This window comes from Aspergillus niger, assembly GCF_000002855.4.
Source record: "Aspergillus niger supercontig An07".
In the NCBI taxonomy this organism is placed as follows: Eukaryota; Fungi; Ascomycota; class Eurotiomycetes; order Eurotiales; family Aspergillaceae; genus Aspergillus; species Aspergillus niger.
The window spans coordinates 2,225,034-2,240,777 of record NT_166523.1 but is presented as its reverse complement, the minus strand read 5'-3'; the positions used below and the strand labels follow the sequence as shown (position 1 = coordinate 2,240,777).

The 15,744-nt window shown below is 52.1% G+C and overlaps 5 protein-coding genes across 5 annotated transcripts; 2 read left to right on the top strand and 3 right to left on the bottom strand.

Annotated features, from left to right (window-relative positions):
• Positions 1-1,332: 1,332 nt before the first annotated feature.
• Positions 1,333-2,609, bottom strand: An07g09930 (hypothetical protein; the record flags this gene model as incomplete). The annotated part of the gene is made up of 5 exons (XM_059748731.1): positions 1,333-1,465; positions 1,791-2,042; positions 2,197-2,229; positions 2,364-2,435; positions 2,518-2,609. 5 exons carry the CDS (start codon positions 2,607-2,609, stop codon positions 1,333-1,335), a joined length of 582 nt encoding a protein of 193 aa, XP_059601111.1.
• A 579-nt stretch (positions 2,610-3,188) lies between these two features.
• An07g09920 (uncharacterized protein) lies at positions 3,189-9,789 on the top strand (the record flags this gene model as incomplete). Its single annotated transcript, XM_001392030.3, has 4 exons — positions 3,189-3,364; positions 3,467-3,507; positions 3,567-6,916; positions 6,976-9,789. The coding sequence occupies 4 exons, from the start codon at positions 3,189-3,191 to the stop codon at positions 9,787-9,789; spliced, it is 6,381 nt and encodes a 2,126-aa protein (XP_001392067.1).
• A 596-nt stretch (positions 9,790-10,385) lies between these two features.
• An07g09910 (hypothetical protein) lies at positions 10,386-11,561 on the bottom strand (the record flags this gene model as incomplete). The annotated part of the gene is made up of 1 exon (XM_059748730.1): positions 10,386-11,561. The coding sequence occupies one exon, from the start codon at positions 11,559-11,561 to the stop codon at positions 10,386-10,388; it is 1,176 nt and encodes a 391-aa protein (XP_059601110.1).
• Positions 11,562-12,012: 451 nt separating this feature from the next.
• On the bottom strand, positions 12,013-12,696 carry An07g09900 (uncharacterized protein; the record flags this gene model as incomplete). The annotated part of the gene is made up of 1 exon (XM_001392028.3): positions 12,013-12,696. One exon carries the CDS (start codon positions 12,694-12,696, stop codon positions 12,013-12,015), a length of 684 nt encoding a protein of 227 aa, XP_001392065.1.
• Positions 12,697-12,999: 303 nt separating this feature from the next.
• On the top strand, positions 13,000-15,612 carry An07g09890 (uncharacterized protein; the record flags this gene model as incomplete). The annotated part of the gene is made up of 3 exons (XM_001392027.1): positions 13,000-13,189; positions 13,249-15,000; positions 15,056-15,612. The coding sequence occupies 3 exons, from the start codon at positions 13,000-13,002 to the stop codon at positions 15,610-15,612; spliced, it is 2,499 nt and encodes an 832-aa protein (XP_001392064.1).
• Between the last annotated feature and the right edge of the window lie 132 nt (positions 15,613-15,744).

Below are 15,744 nucleotides of genomic sequence, written 5' to 3'. Positions count from 1 at the left end.
GTGTCTTTCTGTTAGGGCCCTCCTCGGTCTAGAGAGTAGCCCACGGACGAGATCATCTATTGCCCAATGCATCGCTTAGCGCCTGGGTCAAAAGTCCTTCGGTTGCAGTCCTCTTGCAAGTTGCAGGCCGCGTGTGCAGATTGTTTTGCCCTGTCCCTTTTTCTCTTTCTCTTTTTTCTTTTTTCTTTTTTCTTTTTACTATTTCCGATTGATCAACTTCCCAAAGATGTTTAGGCGGCAGATTTATGCACCATGCAATCTACTGCCTAATTTTCTCGGGGAAGCGAGTCAGCAACCTATTAATGCACCTTACCACTCCGTATTCCTTGTGGTATACGATGTAGGCAGGGCTCACTTGCGGGCCGTGTACTTAATAAGGGTATACTGACACACACCGTAGGGGCCACCCACTTCTTCAATTCCTATGACTACATCCCAATTACTATGACTACAAGAGTTCAACTCCCAGGACGATCTGGAGTTTTATGTTATACATAGAAATAATCGACTTGGAGACTTGATCTCCTTACTGTTCTAATGTAACGCCCAGTGCCTGCCAAGCAATTTTGGAGTAAGAAATAGGATTGCTTCTTCAGTAATTCATTATTATTTTTTTTCGCCCTCCCGCCGGAATTGTCCTCTTTCCCGGGTTTACCAGGCCACTTGGGGATGACTTACCATGTGCAGCAACGCACTTTCAGCACAGGCCGACCAACTGATTGGGACAGAATCGGGGATAAGCACTGTATCCCTGCGTCGCCCCACCCCTACAACGCCCAATTATGTTATCCAACTGGGCCCTCTCCCTTCTGCTCTCGTCGAACAGTTGGAGGAAGAAGGAGAGACTGCGAATCGTGTAGCCCGGTGTCACGTTTGTTTGCCCATCCTAGCCATGTCTGGCACACGGGCACGGAGATGGGCTCTCTTGTATATGTGATGCTCCAAATATTTAGTAGGTACGGAACGCTTGGCGTGTCTATGGGGCTACTACTCGGTACTTTCAACCTATTAGTTGTATACACTCCCACTAGCATATTGCAAGTATTCTTTTAGCCAGCAGTGCTTGCAGCACTCAAGGCACACTGTGGCTCATATGAACGAAGACTTGCGAACAACTGATGAATAGGATTGAGTTAAGTTGACATCATGGCCGTCACGATCAGCAAAGATCATGCGAACATATACATATTAGCGCTCAAGAAATAAGACAATAAGGAATCGGTACTGATTTGTTTGTCGCATTGATGGGTTTCGTGCATTGGTCCACAGGATGGTGACTTATGATCCCATGAGACTGAAGTGGAACAGGCCACCCAGAGTCATCTAATCCTTCTATTTGTGGACCGACGTAGGTATCACCACCAGGACGATCATGTTACGGTTGATCCAACCTCTCCAACAGCACTCTGGGTCCTCTTCTGACTGGGTATGCCAGCCAACCCTCTTGGTGGATGGCCGGCCAGTTCTCTCACCCGATGGGTCAATTTGTAATTAAGAGTTGTGCGGCAGACTTGAATGGAGCTTTGCGTGATGGGAGAAACATTTCAAGCCCACTTGGAGGCAGTGCATTAATACAATGGAAACTCCTTGGAAACTACTTACTACTACTACAATGTTGCGTCCCGTAATGTGATTGAATACCACAACTCGTTGATTCTCGTATTGAGTGAACGAAGGGAACCAGCATTACGGCACGATACGGAACAAAGTACCCAGTAGACTCCCACTAGCGCCGTCAGCGGACAACCTTTTTCTGTTTCCCTTTTTCTTCTTTTTGGCCCGGGCCCCACCGGCCTGGATCTTGACGTAGCCAAAACCTAATCTTTCTGCGGAAGGTTGTAAAACCATCATGTTGATTGGTCGGCGCTAGTCTTATCTCCTTCTCTAGAACAAATCCCCGGCTGGAGGTGAAGTACAGTCCGGCCTCTCTGGGAATTGGGAAAGATGGCCAATCTCTCTTTTCTCTCTCCATTCCACCCTCCCTCCCTTTCAATACAATGAGCGGATGGAAACGCTTTCTACTCTGAGACAAGTCAGAAACCCTGCTGCCAAACTAACTACAAGCCCGACAACAATCCAATCCACAAATAGTCGACGTAAGCCACTCACTCTTACACCACTCATCTTTCTTATTTTATTTTATTTTATTTTTTTTTGCCTTCTGCACCATGATGACAGAAGCAATAACAAACCTACCTTTGTAGATCACCAGCGTGTATGCGCATGGAACTACATCATACACGGGATATTCTGGTGACTGTTATGCAGAGTGAGGGCAACAGAATGAATGAATGAATGAATGAATGAATGATGGGATTGATTGTATCATTCAATGCGCCATCTTCCCACCCCCCTTACAGTACCCTCCGTAGTCTACTCCGTAGTAGGCGCTAGAATTCATTGCCATCTGCCAGCCCGCATTAGTTCCTTTTTCCCTGCGCCCGTCAACCACCGTCTGACTGCTTACACCTGCCTGGCTTTAGACTACCTACTAATATTGTCTTTCCTTTTTGGCACTCCGTCTTCGCTCCTCCAGCTAGGTAAGCTACGATTTGCCACGGAAATCGCTTGATCATCCCCACCTCGGTATTTTTCGGTTCCCGTACCATTTGGCGTTTTTAAAGTAAATTGGATCTTGCGGTGGACTCACCCGACCTGAGCCTAGTAGTAGTAAGTAGTACTTACTACTACTGGAGGTGCCTTCATCCGCCCAGAGACCGAGAAGGGAAGGGGGGGTAACCCCAATTTTACATACTGGTCTGGTACGGAGTATCGGAGGAGTCTCGAGGTGAAATCCCCGGACCGCACCCCCCCGTAGTAGGAGCTCCCGCTCTCCCTCTCTCTCTGTCTTGCCCATTTTATTATTCCCCTCCCTCCCTCCCCCTCTCCCTGGTCGCTTCTCTCCTTCTTCTCTCTCTCTCTCTTCTTTCTCCCATTATCATTCCACCAGGAGTCAGACGCTGGGCCATCACCATTAAAAGTTTCTGGATTTTGCCCCTTCCTTGCCCGCGTCATTGTACACCCACCCCTCCGGTCTTTGTGACGACATCGTTCTTATCTATAACAGAACGAATTGCCCCCTCCCCCGCCCCGACTTGTTCCGCGGCGATTCCCTTCCCCCCCAAACAACAACCACACCAATTTCCCTAGATTTGCTACTCCATTTTCTGTCGGCCACCGGCGGAAGAATGGGTCTGAACTTGGAGGAACTCTATGGCAAACCTATAGTGGAAGAGCAGACTCCGAATGAGTATTCGGAGTACCAGCCAAAGAAGGGTTATGGCTGGGCAAACACCCTGCCCGAGAGGCAAGGTCTTTATGACCCCGAATACGAGAAGGATGCTTGTGGTGTAGGCTTTGCAGCGTAAGTGCTCAGCCGGGAACACTCCCCCCGCAAAAGCGATCTCTTGATTGCGCCCTGGGGTTCATGGAACGACGGGCTAACAGCTACTGTCTCAATTTCTAGTCACATTAAGGGCAAGCCTAGCCACAAGATTGTCAGTGATGGTAAGCATTTGCAATCCGATTTGTGGTGGTTTCGGGAGCATACTGACTGACTTCTGTAGCTCGCAATTTGCTTTGCAACATGACCCATCGTGGTGCCGTTGGCTCGGATGCACGCGATGGTGATGGTGCTGGTGTGATGACCAGTATCCCCCATAAATTCTTCATTAAGAACTTTGCCCGTGAGGTTGGAGTTGATCTCCCTCCCCTCGGTCAGTATGCTGTCGGCAACCTTTTTTTCAAGCCTGAGGAAGAGTCCGTAAAGGAGTCCGTACAGAGCTTCGAGGAAATTGCCACATCTTTGGGACTACGAGTGTTGGGCTGGCGTGAGGTCCCCCGCGACTCGACCATTCTGGGTCCCGCCGCTCTTTCCCGGGAGCCTACCATCATGCAGCCGTTCGTCGTGCTGAAGTCGGCTTATGGCGAAGGAAACAAGCCAGAGCTTACCGACCCAGAGCTCTTTGATGTCAAGACATTCGAACGTCAATTGTATGTCCTGCGAAAGCGGGCTACTCACGTCATCGGTCTCGCCAATTGGTTCTATCTCTGCTCCCTGAGCAACAGAAATATTGTCTACAAGGGTCAATTGGCCCCCGTCCAGGTATACCAGTACTATCATGATTTGGTAAACGTTGACTACGAAGGTCACTTTGCTCTCGTCCACTCCCGTTTCTCTACCAACACATTCCCTTCTTGGGACCGTGCACAGCCCTTGCGTTGGGCCGCTCACAATGGTGAAATCAACACCCTTCGTGGCAACAAGAACTGGATGCGCGCCAGAGAAGGTGTGCTGAAGTCGGACATTTTTGGCGAGGAGCTGGATTCCCTGTACCCCATTGTTGAGGACGGTGGTTCCGACTCGGCTGCGTTCGATAACGTCCTTGAGTTGTTGATGATCAACGGCGTGCTTTCATTGCCTGAAGCAGTCATGCTTATGATCCCGGAAGCCTGGCAAGATAACCCGGCTATGGATCCGGCTAAGGCTTCTTTTTACGAATGGGCGGCTTGCCAGATGGAGCCGTGGGACGGCCCGGCTCTCTTTACCTTCTCCGACGGTCGCTACTGCGGTGCAAACCTCGACCGTAACGGTTTGCGTCCTTGCAGATTCTACGTGACAGATGATGACCGCATCGTTTGTGCCTCGGAGGTTGGTGCTGTAGACATTGACCCTGAGCGCGTGGTTCAGAAAGGTCGTCTGCAGCCTGGAAAGATGCTCCTGGTCGACACTGTGGCTGGACGCATCATCGATGACTCTGAGCTTAAATACACTGTATCCCACAGACATGACTTTGCTTCGTGGCTGGATAAGGAGCTCCTCAAGTTGCCCGCCATCAAAGAGAGCCTCGACGAACAACGCGTGGACTTGACACATGCCTTGGACGAGACGACCATTCAGAACGATCCTCGTTTGAAGGCCTTCGGCTATTCTTTCGAGCAGGTCAGTCTACTCCTGGGACCCATGGCTGCAGACTCTAAAGAAGCTCTGGGATCTATGGGTAACGACGCTCCCTTGGCTTGCATCGCTAAGCAGCCCCGTCTTATCTACGAATATTTCCGCCAACTCTTCGCCCAAGTCACCAACCCCCCTATCGATCCTATTCGAGAGGCTGTTGTTATGTCCTTGGAGTGCTACGTTGGTCCTCAGGGTAACCTTCTGGAGATGGAACAGTCGCAGTGCCACCGGTTGTTGCTTCCTTCCCCTATCCTCAGCATCCCCGAGTTCAACGCCCTGAAGAACATTTCTCAGGCCCACAAGGACTGGACTGTAAGGACCATTGATATCACCTTCGAAAAGGAGAAGGGTGTTCCGGGATATTTGGAGGCCCTCGATGCCATCTGCGATGCCACAACTGAGGCTATTCAGAACGGTGACAAGATCCTCGTGCTCTCAGACCGCGCCACTGGTGCGAACAGAGTTCCGGTGTCTGCCCTTCTTGCAACTGGTCTTGTTCATCATCATCTGGTCCGCAACAAGTGGAGATCTCTTGCTGCCATCGTTGTGGAAACCGCCGAGGCTCGTGAAGTGCACCACATGTGTGTCCTCGTCGGTTACGGAGCTGACGCCATCAACCCCTACCTCGCTATGGAATGTATCTTGAAGATGAACCGGGAGAAGCTGATCCGCAAGCAGCTCCCCGATGAGAAGGTCATCGAGAACTACAAGGCTTCCTGCGATGGCGGTATCCTCAAGGTCATGAGCAAGATGGGTATTTCTACCCTGCAGTCGTACAAGGGTGCTCAGATCTTCGAAGCCCTTGGTATCGATGACAGTGTTATTGACCGTTGCTTTGCTGGAACTGCAAGCCGTATCCGCGGTCTGACCTTTGAACTGATTGCCCAAGACGCGTTTGCCTTCCACGAGCGTGGATACCCCTCTCGCGAGATTGTTGACATCCCCGGTCTCCCAGAATCTGGTGAATACCACTGGCGTGACGGTGGCGAGGAGCATATCAATGACCCTGTTAGCATCGCAAACATGCAGGATGCCGTGCGCACGAAGAACGACAAGTCCTATGAAGCGTATGCCAAGGCTGAGCACGAGCAGATCAAGAACTGTACCCTCCGTGGTATGCTTGACTTCGATTTCGAGCAACGCACACCTATCCCTATTGACCAGGTCGAGCCCTGGACCGAAATTGTTCGTCGATTCGTTACGGGCGCTATGTCGTACGGTTCTATCTCCATGGAGTCTCACTCCACCCTTGCCATTGCAATGAACCGCCTTGGCGGAAAGTCGAACACCGGTGAAGGTGGTGAGGATCCCGAGCGGAGCAAGTTGCTGGAAAATGGCGATACGATGCGCTCTGCCATCAAGCAGATTGCCTCTGGTCGATTTGGTGTGACATCTCACTACCTTGCCGATGCCGATGAACTGCAGATCAAGATGGCACAGGGTGCTAAGCCTGGAGAAGGTGGTGAGCTTCCTGGCCACAAGGTTGTCGGCCCCATTGCGCACACCCGTTACTCTACTCCTGGTGTGGGTCTCATTTCGCCGCCACCCCACCACGATATCTACTCTATCGAGGATCTGAAGCAACTCATCTACGACCTTAAGTGCTCCAACCCTCGCGCACGTGTCTCTGTTAAGCTTGTGTCGGAGGTTGGTGTTGGTATCGTTGCGTCCGGTGTCGCTAAGGCCAAGGCTGATCACATCCTGATCTCCGGTCACGATGGTGGTACTGGTGCCTCTCGTTGGACCGGTATCAAGTATGCCGGTCTTCCTTGGGAGTTGGGTCTGGCCGAAACCCACCAGACTTTGGTTCTCAATGACCTGCGTGGACGTGTTGTTGTGCAAACTGATGGCCAACTTCGTACTGGTCGCGATCTTGCGGTCGCTTGTTTGCTCGGAGCCGAAGAGTTCGGGTTTGCTACAACCCCTCTGATCGCCATGGGTTGCATCATGATGCGCAAGGTAAGATGAATATGGTATTTTCGCATGGACTCGTGCTAACACTTAACTTTCACACCTAGTGCCATCTCAACACCTGCCCTGTCGGTATCGCAACTCAGGACCCGGCGCTTCGAGCCAAGTTCCAGGGTACGCCCGAGCACGTGATCAACTTCTTCTACTATGTCGCCAACGAGATGCGTGCTATCATGGCCAAGCTAGGCGTTCGCACCGTGAATGAGATGGTTGGACGTGCCGAACTTCTCAGGGTTCGTGATGATATCCGGAATGCCAAGCAGGAGAAGATTGACTTGTCGCTCATTCTTACCCCTGCCCACTCCCTGCGCCCTGGCGTCGCTACCTACAACGTCCGCAAGCAGGACCACCGTTTGCACACTCGCCTCGATAACAAGCTGATCGCCGAGTCTGAGCTCGCCTTGGAGAAGGGCCTCCCTTGCAGAATCGAGTGTGATATTGTCAACACTGACCGTGGGTTGGGTGCTACCTTGTCTTACCAGGTCAGTCGCCGTTATGGTGGCGAAGGCCTTCCTCAGGACACCATCCACGCCAACATCAAGGGCTCCGCTGGTCAGTCATTCGGCGCTTACCTTGCTCCTGGTATCACTCTCGAGCTCGAAGGTGATGCCAATGACTACGTTGGTAAGGGTCTCTCGGGTGGTCGCCTTATCATCTACCCCCCTCGTGGTGCTGCATTCAAGGCCGAAGAGAACGTTATTGTTGGTAACACCTGCCTTTACGGTGCCACTCGCGGTACGTGCTTCTTCCGCGGTATGGCTGCTGAGCGTTTCGCTGTCCGTAACTCCGGTGCCACCGCAGTCGTTGAGGGTGTTGGTGACCACGGTTGTGAGTACATGACTGGTGGTCGCGTCCTTGTTCTTGGCTCGACTGGTCGTAACTTTGCTGCTGGTATGTCTGGTGGTATCGCCTACATCCTCGATATGAAGCAGGACTTCCACTCCAAGATCAACATGGAGATGGTTGAGGTGTCCGGCCTGGAAGATCCCGCAGAGATCGCCTTCGTTCGTGGCTTGATCGAGGATCACCATCACTACACCGGATCGGAGCTTGCCGCCCGTATCCTGTTGGACTTCACTCGTGCCCTTCCTCACTTCGTCAAGGTGCTGCCCACAGATTACAAGCGCATCCTACAGGAGGAAGCTGCCAAGGCTGAAGCCGCCAAGAAGGCGGAGTTCTCTTTGCCTCAGCTTCCTAGCACTCCAGTCCCTGCAGAGAAGCCCAAGGCTCAGTCCGAAGATGCCAAGAAGGTTGAGATGCTGGATATTGAAGATAGCATCAGCGACTCTAAGACCGAGAAGAAACGCTCAGCCCTCATTTTGGACAAGACTAGGGGTTTCATGAAGTACAACCGGCGCAGTGAGAAATACCGCAACCCGGCTACGCGTACGCGTGACTGGGCTGAGCTTTCCAACCGTCTGAGCGAGGATGAACTCAAGTACCAGTCCGCTCGCTGCATGGACTGTGGTGTGCCTTTCTGTCAATCTGACACTGGCTGCCCGATCTCCAACATCATCCCCAAGTGGAATGAGCTGGTGTTCCAGAACCAGTGGCAGGATGCTCTCAACCGGCTACTCATGACGAACAACTTCCCCGAGTTCACTGGCCGCGTTTGCCCTGCTCCTTGCGAAGGTGCTTGTGTCCTTGGCATTAACGAAGACCCCGTGGGTATCAAGTCTATCGAATGTGCCATCATTGACCGTGGTTTCGAGATGGGCTGGATGGTTCCTCGCCCTCCTAAGACTCGCACGGGCAGGAATGTTGCTATCATCGGCTCTGGTCCCGCAGGTCTCGCTGCTGCCGACCAACTTAACCGGGCTGGACACACCGTTACTGTCTACGAGCGTGCTGACCGTATCGGTGGTCTTCTGATGTACGGTATTCCCAACATGAAGCTGGACAAGAAGGTTGTGCAGCGTCGTGTTGACCTGATGGCTGCTGAGGGTGTCAAGTTCGCTCCTGGTACCCCCGTTGGCCCTGAGCATGAGATTACCCTAGACTCTCTGCGCCAGACCAACGACGCTGTTATCATTGCTACTGGTGCCACTGTGGCCCGTGACCTGAAGGTTCCTGGACGTGAGCTTGATGGTGTTCACTTTGCCATGCAATTCCTGCACCGTAACACCAAGTCTTTGCTGGACTCCAACCTTGCCGACGGGGCGTACATCTCCGCCAAGGACAAGCACGTTGTGGTTATTGGTGGTGGTGATACTGGTAATGACTGTATTGGTACATCTGTTCGTCACGGTGCTAAGTCAGTCACCAACTTCGAGTTGCTGCCTCAGCCTCCGCCGGAGCGTGCCCGCGACAACCCGTGGCCTCAGTGGCCCCGTATCTATCGTGTTGACTACGGACACTCCGAGGTCAAGACACACATGGGCAAAGACCCTCGTGAGTACTGTGTCATGTCTAAGGAGTTCGTTGACGACGGCAATGGCCGTGTCAAGGGTATCAACACGGTTCGTGTTGAGTGGACCAAGAGCGCTTCTGGTGGCTGGGACATGAAGACCGTTGAGGGCAGTGAGCAATTCTTCCCCGCGGACCTTGTTCTTCTCTCCATGGGCTTCCTTGGACCGGAGGACCGAGTCCTCGGCGAGGAAATCGAGCGCGATGCTCGTAAGAACGTCAAGACGCCGCCAGGACATTACTCCACTAGCGTTCCCGGCGTCTACGCTGCTGGTGACTGCCGCCGTGGCCAGTCTCTCATCGTATGGGGTATCAATGAAGGTCGTCAATGCGCCCGTGAAGTAGACACCTTCTTGATGGGCATCAGCTCCCAGCTCCCCGTCACTGGTGGCATTGTGCGCCGGCCCGCTATCGATGCCGTTCCCCAGGCTGCTCAGCAGACAGTATCTGCGTAAATCCATTAGGGTTTGCGCCTTGCTGCTAAATCCGCTAGACAGGTTTTAGCGTTGACCGCACAAAACCTCCGTCATGATAGCAACGAATCTACGAAAGTGTTTTGATTCGGCCAGGCAATGTTGGGTGGCTTATATCTGTCACGGCATTTACTTTGATCTCAACTACGATACGTTGCGTCTGTCTCCATGGTCCCGAATGGGAGTTTTAAAAAGGGGGAATACTGTCTGGTCAAATTATTATATTTGATTTGGTTTTCTGTTTTTGAAGGATGATTTGCAGCGTTCTGTTCCTTCTCAAAAGAGGTGCGAGGTGTCGGAGCGTTTGTTATTTCCATCCAACACATTTTGATGTACATATTCTCTTCATGACCATATCAATTCCATGATTCAGTCCATTTATTTCAACTTCCAGTAAACTAGGAAGCATTAGTAAAAACCCGAACTACCATCTAAAAGTATGTATGACTCCGCAGAGTAGGTGCATACGCCAGAATCCTATATACTTCACGCATGCTAGTTGCGTGGTATATACACAACCTTCTAACACCAGCCCAACCAGTATAAGACAAGAACAGAATAGAATAGGATGGACAGATCTACACCGAATCTCTATCCATATCCTCATCCTCATCAATCTCATACCCCTCCTCCCTCTCATTAACCTGCTCCCAGAAATCCGCCCCCATGACATCGGACGCCTTCCTCCGTTTCATCATCTTCCTCATCTTCCTCTTCTCCACCCGACCCCCTTTCACCGGACTCGGCCGACGAGGAATAACCACCCCAAACCCACCATTATTATAATCACCACCATGACCCCTGACAGAACCCCCACCCCCACCAGCAGCAACAGAAAACCTTGCAAAATCCCTCTGCTGCGCCTGCCTCGCATGCATCACCGCCACCTGCATCAGATACCCCTCCTCCATGAGGAGAACCTGATCCAGGAAGTCCCCGCCCAGGAAACTCAGCGCGTCATAGACGATGCTCAACCGGAGCGTGCTGATCTGCGCCATGTGGTAGAGGTTGCGGTGGAACATTTCGTTGTCGAGTTGAGTCGGGGGTTTGCGGATGGGTCGGAGGGGGTGATGGATGATGGGGTGGGCTGTTGGTGGACTGGTATTGGGGATGGTTGGGGAGAAGGTGGAGGAGGAGGCCAAGGCGGCTGTGGAGGAGGTTGTGCTGCTGAGGTCGATCCAGGAGGGGGAGGGGGAGGATTGGGTTGAGGTGGTTGGGGAGGGAGATGGGGATGGGGAGTAGATGGGGATTTCGGTGATGGGACCCCATGTCACGGATTTGGGGGGATGGAAGTGGTATAGGGGTGGTTGTTGTTGTTGTTGTTGGTATTGAGGGTGGTGAGGGGTGAAGGGGGATGGGGATGGGAATGGAAATGGGGGTTGGGTGGTTGTTGGGGCTGGTGGTGTTGGTATTGATGTTGATGTTGATGTTGATGTTGATGCTGGTGGTGGTGGTGGTGGTGTTGGTGGTCTGTGAGGAAGCTGGTGATGTTGATCTGGGTGGGCAAGTCCTTCCATAGTATCCAGCGCCTTCATATTCGTGGTTATATTCATGTCCACGGTAGGGTAGTTCTTGAGGCTATTAGCCTTGATAGTAGTCGATCCAGAATCTGAGTCTTCTGTATAATTGGTAGTAGTACTTAGCATGGCGGAAATGCGATGGAAGAGCGTGCGCATGCGATATGTGGCGGTTAATGGTAATTTCAGTCTCTGCTTGATGCGAAGAGGGTTGGTGAAAGATCCAAAAGGACGCATCATATCAGGTGTTTATTGTTCCTGAAGAAGTTCATATCGTAGCCATGGTGCTGAGTGGCCCAATGTTTGGCTGTGGGTGGTTGCTAATGGTTGACAAGGGTGTTGCTATGTGAGGTCTATATATAGGAGCTGCGCAGAACAGGACAAGTCAGGATGAATAAAGACACATCGGGATTGTCCGTCGGAAGCAAGTCGCTTTATTGTGTGTGTTGGAGACGGAGATTTCCTTTGTCCTGAGGTTGGTGGCTGAGACAATTGATATGCTCAGATGATGATAGGTGATTGATTTCTGCTAATGCTATTGTACAACGTGCCCCACGAGTTCGGGGAGAGGTATCCATCTACATGGTATCGAAACATGAAAAAAATTGGGAGATCCCTTGGTATGTGTGAAAGATCTGACACAAAGACGAGAAAAAATGGATGGGGTCATGATTGGTTGGCTTCTTTTTTAGGCTGTAGCAGCTTTCTGCCGCGCTGCTTCTTCTTCCTCTGCCTGCATTTCCCGTTCCAGGGCCGCGAAATCCCCGGAGAACGCATTTTGCACCGGCTCTGTCCGCACGTCCCACACGTCCTCGCTGCTGGGCCCTGTCTTGTACTTGATGGCCTTCTTCCGGTTGTGATCGCGGATTGCCTTCCGGCGCTGCTGATCCGGTAACGTGCGGGTCTTCATGCACATCCAGAAGTTGTCCCAGTGTTCGCTGCAAGACCGCAGCTCACCATAGCGGTAGACGTTGACAAACTGGCCTCCAAAGGACTGACAGAAGAATGCGTAGTCGAATGCGGAGCGACAAGACATGGTATCATCGTAGAGGGATTCGGGAGCAATGGACGAGGGAGGTGCTTGAGGATCGGTGGAGGATGGTGATGATGTGGAGTCGGATGATGTGGAATTACCAGCGGATTGTGTCTGCTGCTGCTGCTGCTGCTTTTGACCACTGATGTCGCTCTCCAGACTGGCGATCAACTTCTTCCATTCTGCGTCAGCCTGCTCCTCGCGGGTGAGAGTCCGGGGTTGCGGTGGTTGTGAAGGTGCGGAGGTGGTCTCTGGAGGGGGTTGTGAGGCAGGAGGACTGGAGGCAGCAGGCGCAGAAGACTGGCCCTCTTTAGGGGCGGAGCTCCACCACCAACCCATGGCAGTGACTGGTTTCAATGGGGGATAGGATGGGGGTCTCCGGTGGAGGTTTGGATGGGAACAAGAAGAGACGGCGGAATTCAGTTGAATGGATTCAAAGCGGATCGAATCCTAAATTTCACCCGAACGCGACGTGACGGTAATGCGGAGCTTCTCCGCACCAACTAGGATGAAATACCCGTCACAGTATGTATTGATCCAGATCATCCAGTCGACGTCATAGTTGGAGAACTCCAGGAACAGCGTCTCTTGTTCTTCAGGAACTCTTCTAGCTTCCTGCACAATGCTGCGAGGCCTACAGAGATGATGCGAATTCCCTATCGAGCGGTGGTGCCCCGCGCAACTCTACTCCATGCACGTTTCAGTAGACCACCTGCGGTTCCTTCCTTGACAAAGGCGTTCATCGTCAGTCGCCGTACTTCGTCACATGCCTCTTTCATCGAGACTGGGCACATTGACGTGAAAGACGACGAGGGTCTTGTATTTGTGAATAGTACGAGCCTGGACTCTTGAAAATTTATAGGCCTTGCTAACAATCCATGTTGGGAATAGATATCTTTCCGTCGAAGTTACAATGGTTGCTACAAGGACCGCTGAGCGGGAACAAAACTTACGAAGAGGCGTTGAAACGAATCAACAGGCCCCATCTGGCGGCGTCGGATCCGTTGCATATAATCCGTCGCGTATTCCCTCAGAGTCTGAACGTCGACATCCGGGAAGTCATTCCGCGCTTCAGAGAAGGCGGCGCTTTTGTGAAATATGTTCGCAAAGATGGTGTCCGGGACAATGATATTGTAACCGCTGTGCAACACCATCTGGAGCACAATCCTATCCGGCCCTGGTTCAACCCGTTCCAGCAGGTCAAAGTTGCCCATGTGCATGGCAGACCGTGGATCGAGGATCTATATCGCATTCCAAGCCAGCGGCTGCGCGTGGAGTTCCTGCCAGGCTCCGTTGATGGAGCCGCAACGGAACTGACCACGGAAACGTTGTATTCTTTCTTCAGGAGATATGGAAAGTTAAGGGACATTGAGAGACAACCTACCGATTCGAAGATCGCTCCAAGATATGCTTTTGTGTCGTTCACGCGGCAAAAGTACGCGGTCATGGCCAAGAACTGCATGCACGGATTCACTATCCCGGAGGAAGAAGGCGGCGGCAAGTCCGGCACGAGAATCAAAATCAAGTACGAGCGGAAGATCAAGTTTTCCGTCATCAAGGACTGGATCCTGAACCATCCGAGAATAGTGATCCCTGCAATTGCTGCACTCATTGCGGCCATCACTGTGACCATCTTCGACCCTATCCGCACCTTCTTCATCGAAATGAAGATCAAGGCCACTCTGCAAACCGAGGAGAACAGTGTCCTTCAATGGATCCGGAATCAGGCCAACAAGGCCAACATCATCTATTTCGGGCGCCAGAGGACAGACCCTCGCCGTCTCACTGCGATATGGGAGGATCGCCAGGGAGATATTAAGCAGTTGCAGTCCTGGCTGATGGAGAATGCCGAGACGTTCATCGTCATCCACGGCCCTCGAGGCACGGGAAAGAGAGAGCTTGTGTTGGACCGAGCCCTTGAAAACTACAAATACAAGGTCGTCATCGATTGTAAACAGATTCAAGATGCCAAGGGCGATACTGCAAAGATAGCCCGTGCTGCAAGCCAGGTCGGTTATCGGCCTGTGTTCTCATGGATGAACAGCATGAGCAGCTTTATCGACCTAGCTGCGCAGGGCATGATTGGCACAAAGGCCGGCTTCTCTGAAACTCTGGATGCGCAGCTCAGCAAGATTTGGCAGAATACCGCCACTGCCCTGAAGAGGGTTGCACTGTCCAATCGGAAGAAAGATGACAAGGAGGCACATCTCTCAGACGAAGAGTACTTAGAAGCTCACCCCGAACAGCGTCCCGTCGTAGTCATCGACAACTTCCTGCACAATGCCACCGAGAGCAGCGTGGTGTACGACAAGATCACCGAGTGGGCCGCAGGCCTCACGACCGGAAATATCGCTCATGTAGTGTTCTTGACTACTGACGTTTCCTTCTCCAAACCTTTGAGCAAAGCCTTGCCAAACTCAGTGTTCCGGACCATTTCCCTGGGCGACTGCTCGCTCGACGTGGGCAGAAAGTTTGTACTCAGCCATCTTGAGCATGGGGCGAAGGATGGAGCCAATTCAGGCCAGAACATGGAAGAGGTAGGAGACTTGGGTACCTTGGATAGCTGCATAGAAGTGCTGGGAGGCCGAGTGACCGACCTTGAGTTCATGGCACGGCGCATCGAGTCTGGAGAAACGCCCCGAGGTAAGTTGGATCCACCTTGGCTGATCAATGGCGCGTATGGCTAAAAATAAAACAGCGGCAGTCAATCGCATCATCGAACAATCGGCATCCGAGATCTTGAAGATGTTTGTCTTTGACCCTGACATTGAATCCAAGCAGTGGAGCCACGAACAGGCCTGGCATTTGATTAAGACGCTAGCCCACTCCCAGGATGGCACTTTGCCGTACAATCAAGTTCTTCTCTCCGATCTATTCAAGGAGAACGGCGAGACCACCCTCCGAGCCCTTGAGCAAGCCGAGCTTATCGCAATCAGTTCCGTCAACGGATGTCCTGACGCAGTGAAGCCTGGCAAGCCCGTCTATCGGGCGGTGTTCAAGCGGTTAACGGAGAACAAGACCCTGAGTAGCCGGCTGGATCTGGACATTGTCAAGCAGCTGCTGAGCAGTGAAAACAAGAGCATTGGGAAATATGAGCAGGAGCTGCAGGTATTGGGATCTCTCCCCAAGCAGCCCCGGGAGCTCAGCGCACGGATTCAGTGGCTCCTGCAGAAGGTGGCAAGTTCGCAGAACAAGATCAGCCAGTATGAGCACGAGAGTGCCATCCTACAGAAGGTGTTGCGCCGCGAGCATTGACCACGAGGAAAGATGTATATTTTGGTAACATTGATAATACTAATAGTTAGTTTGTTTCACTGAATGAATGATGAGCCATAAATAGTACAGAGAGTAAACGAGACGAAGGTGAGACCAACCGGGAACGACTTT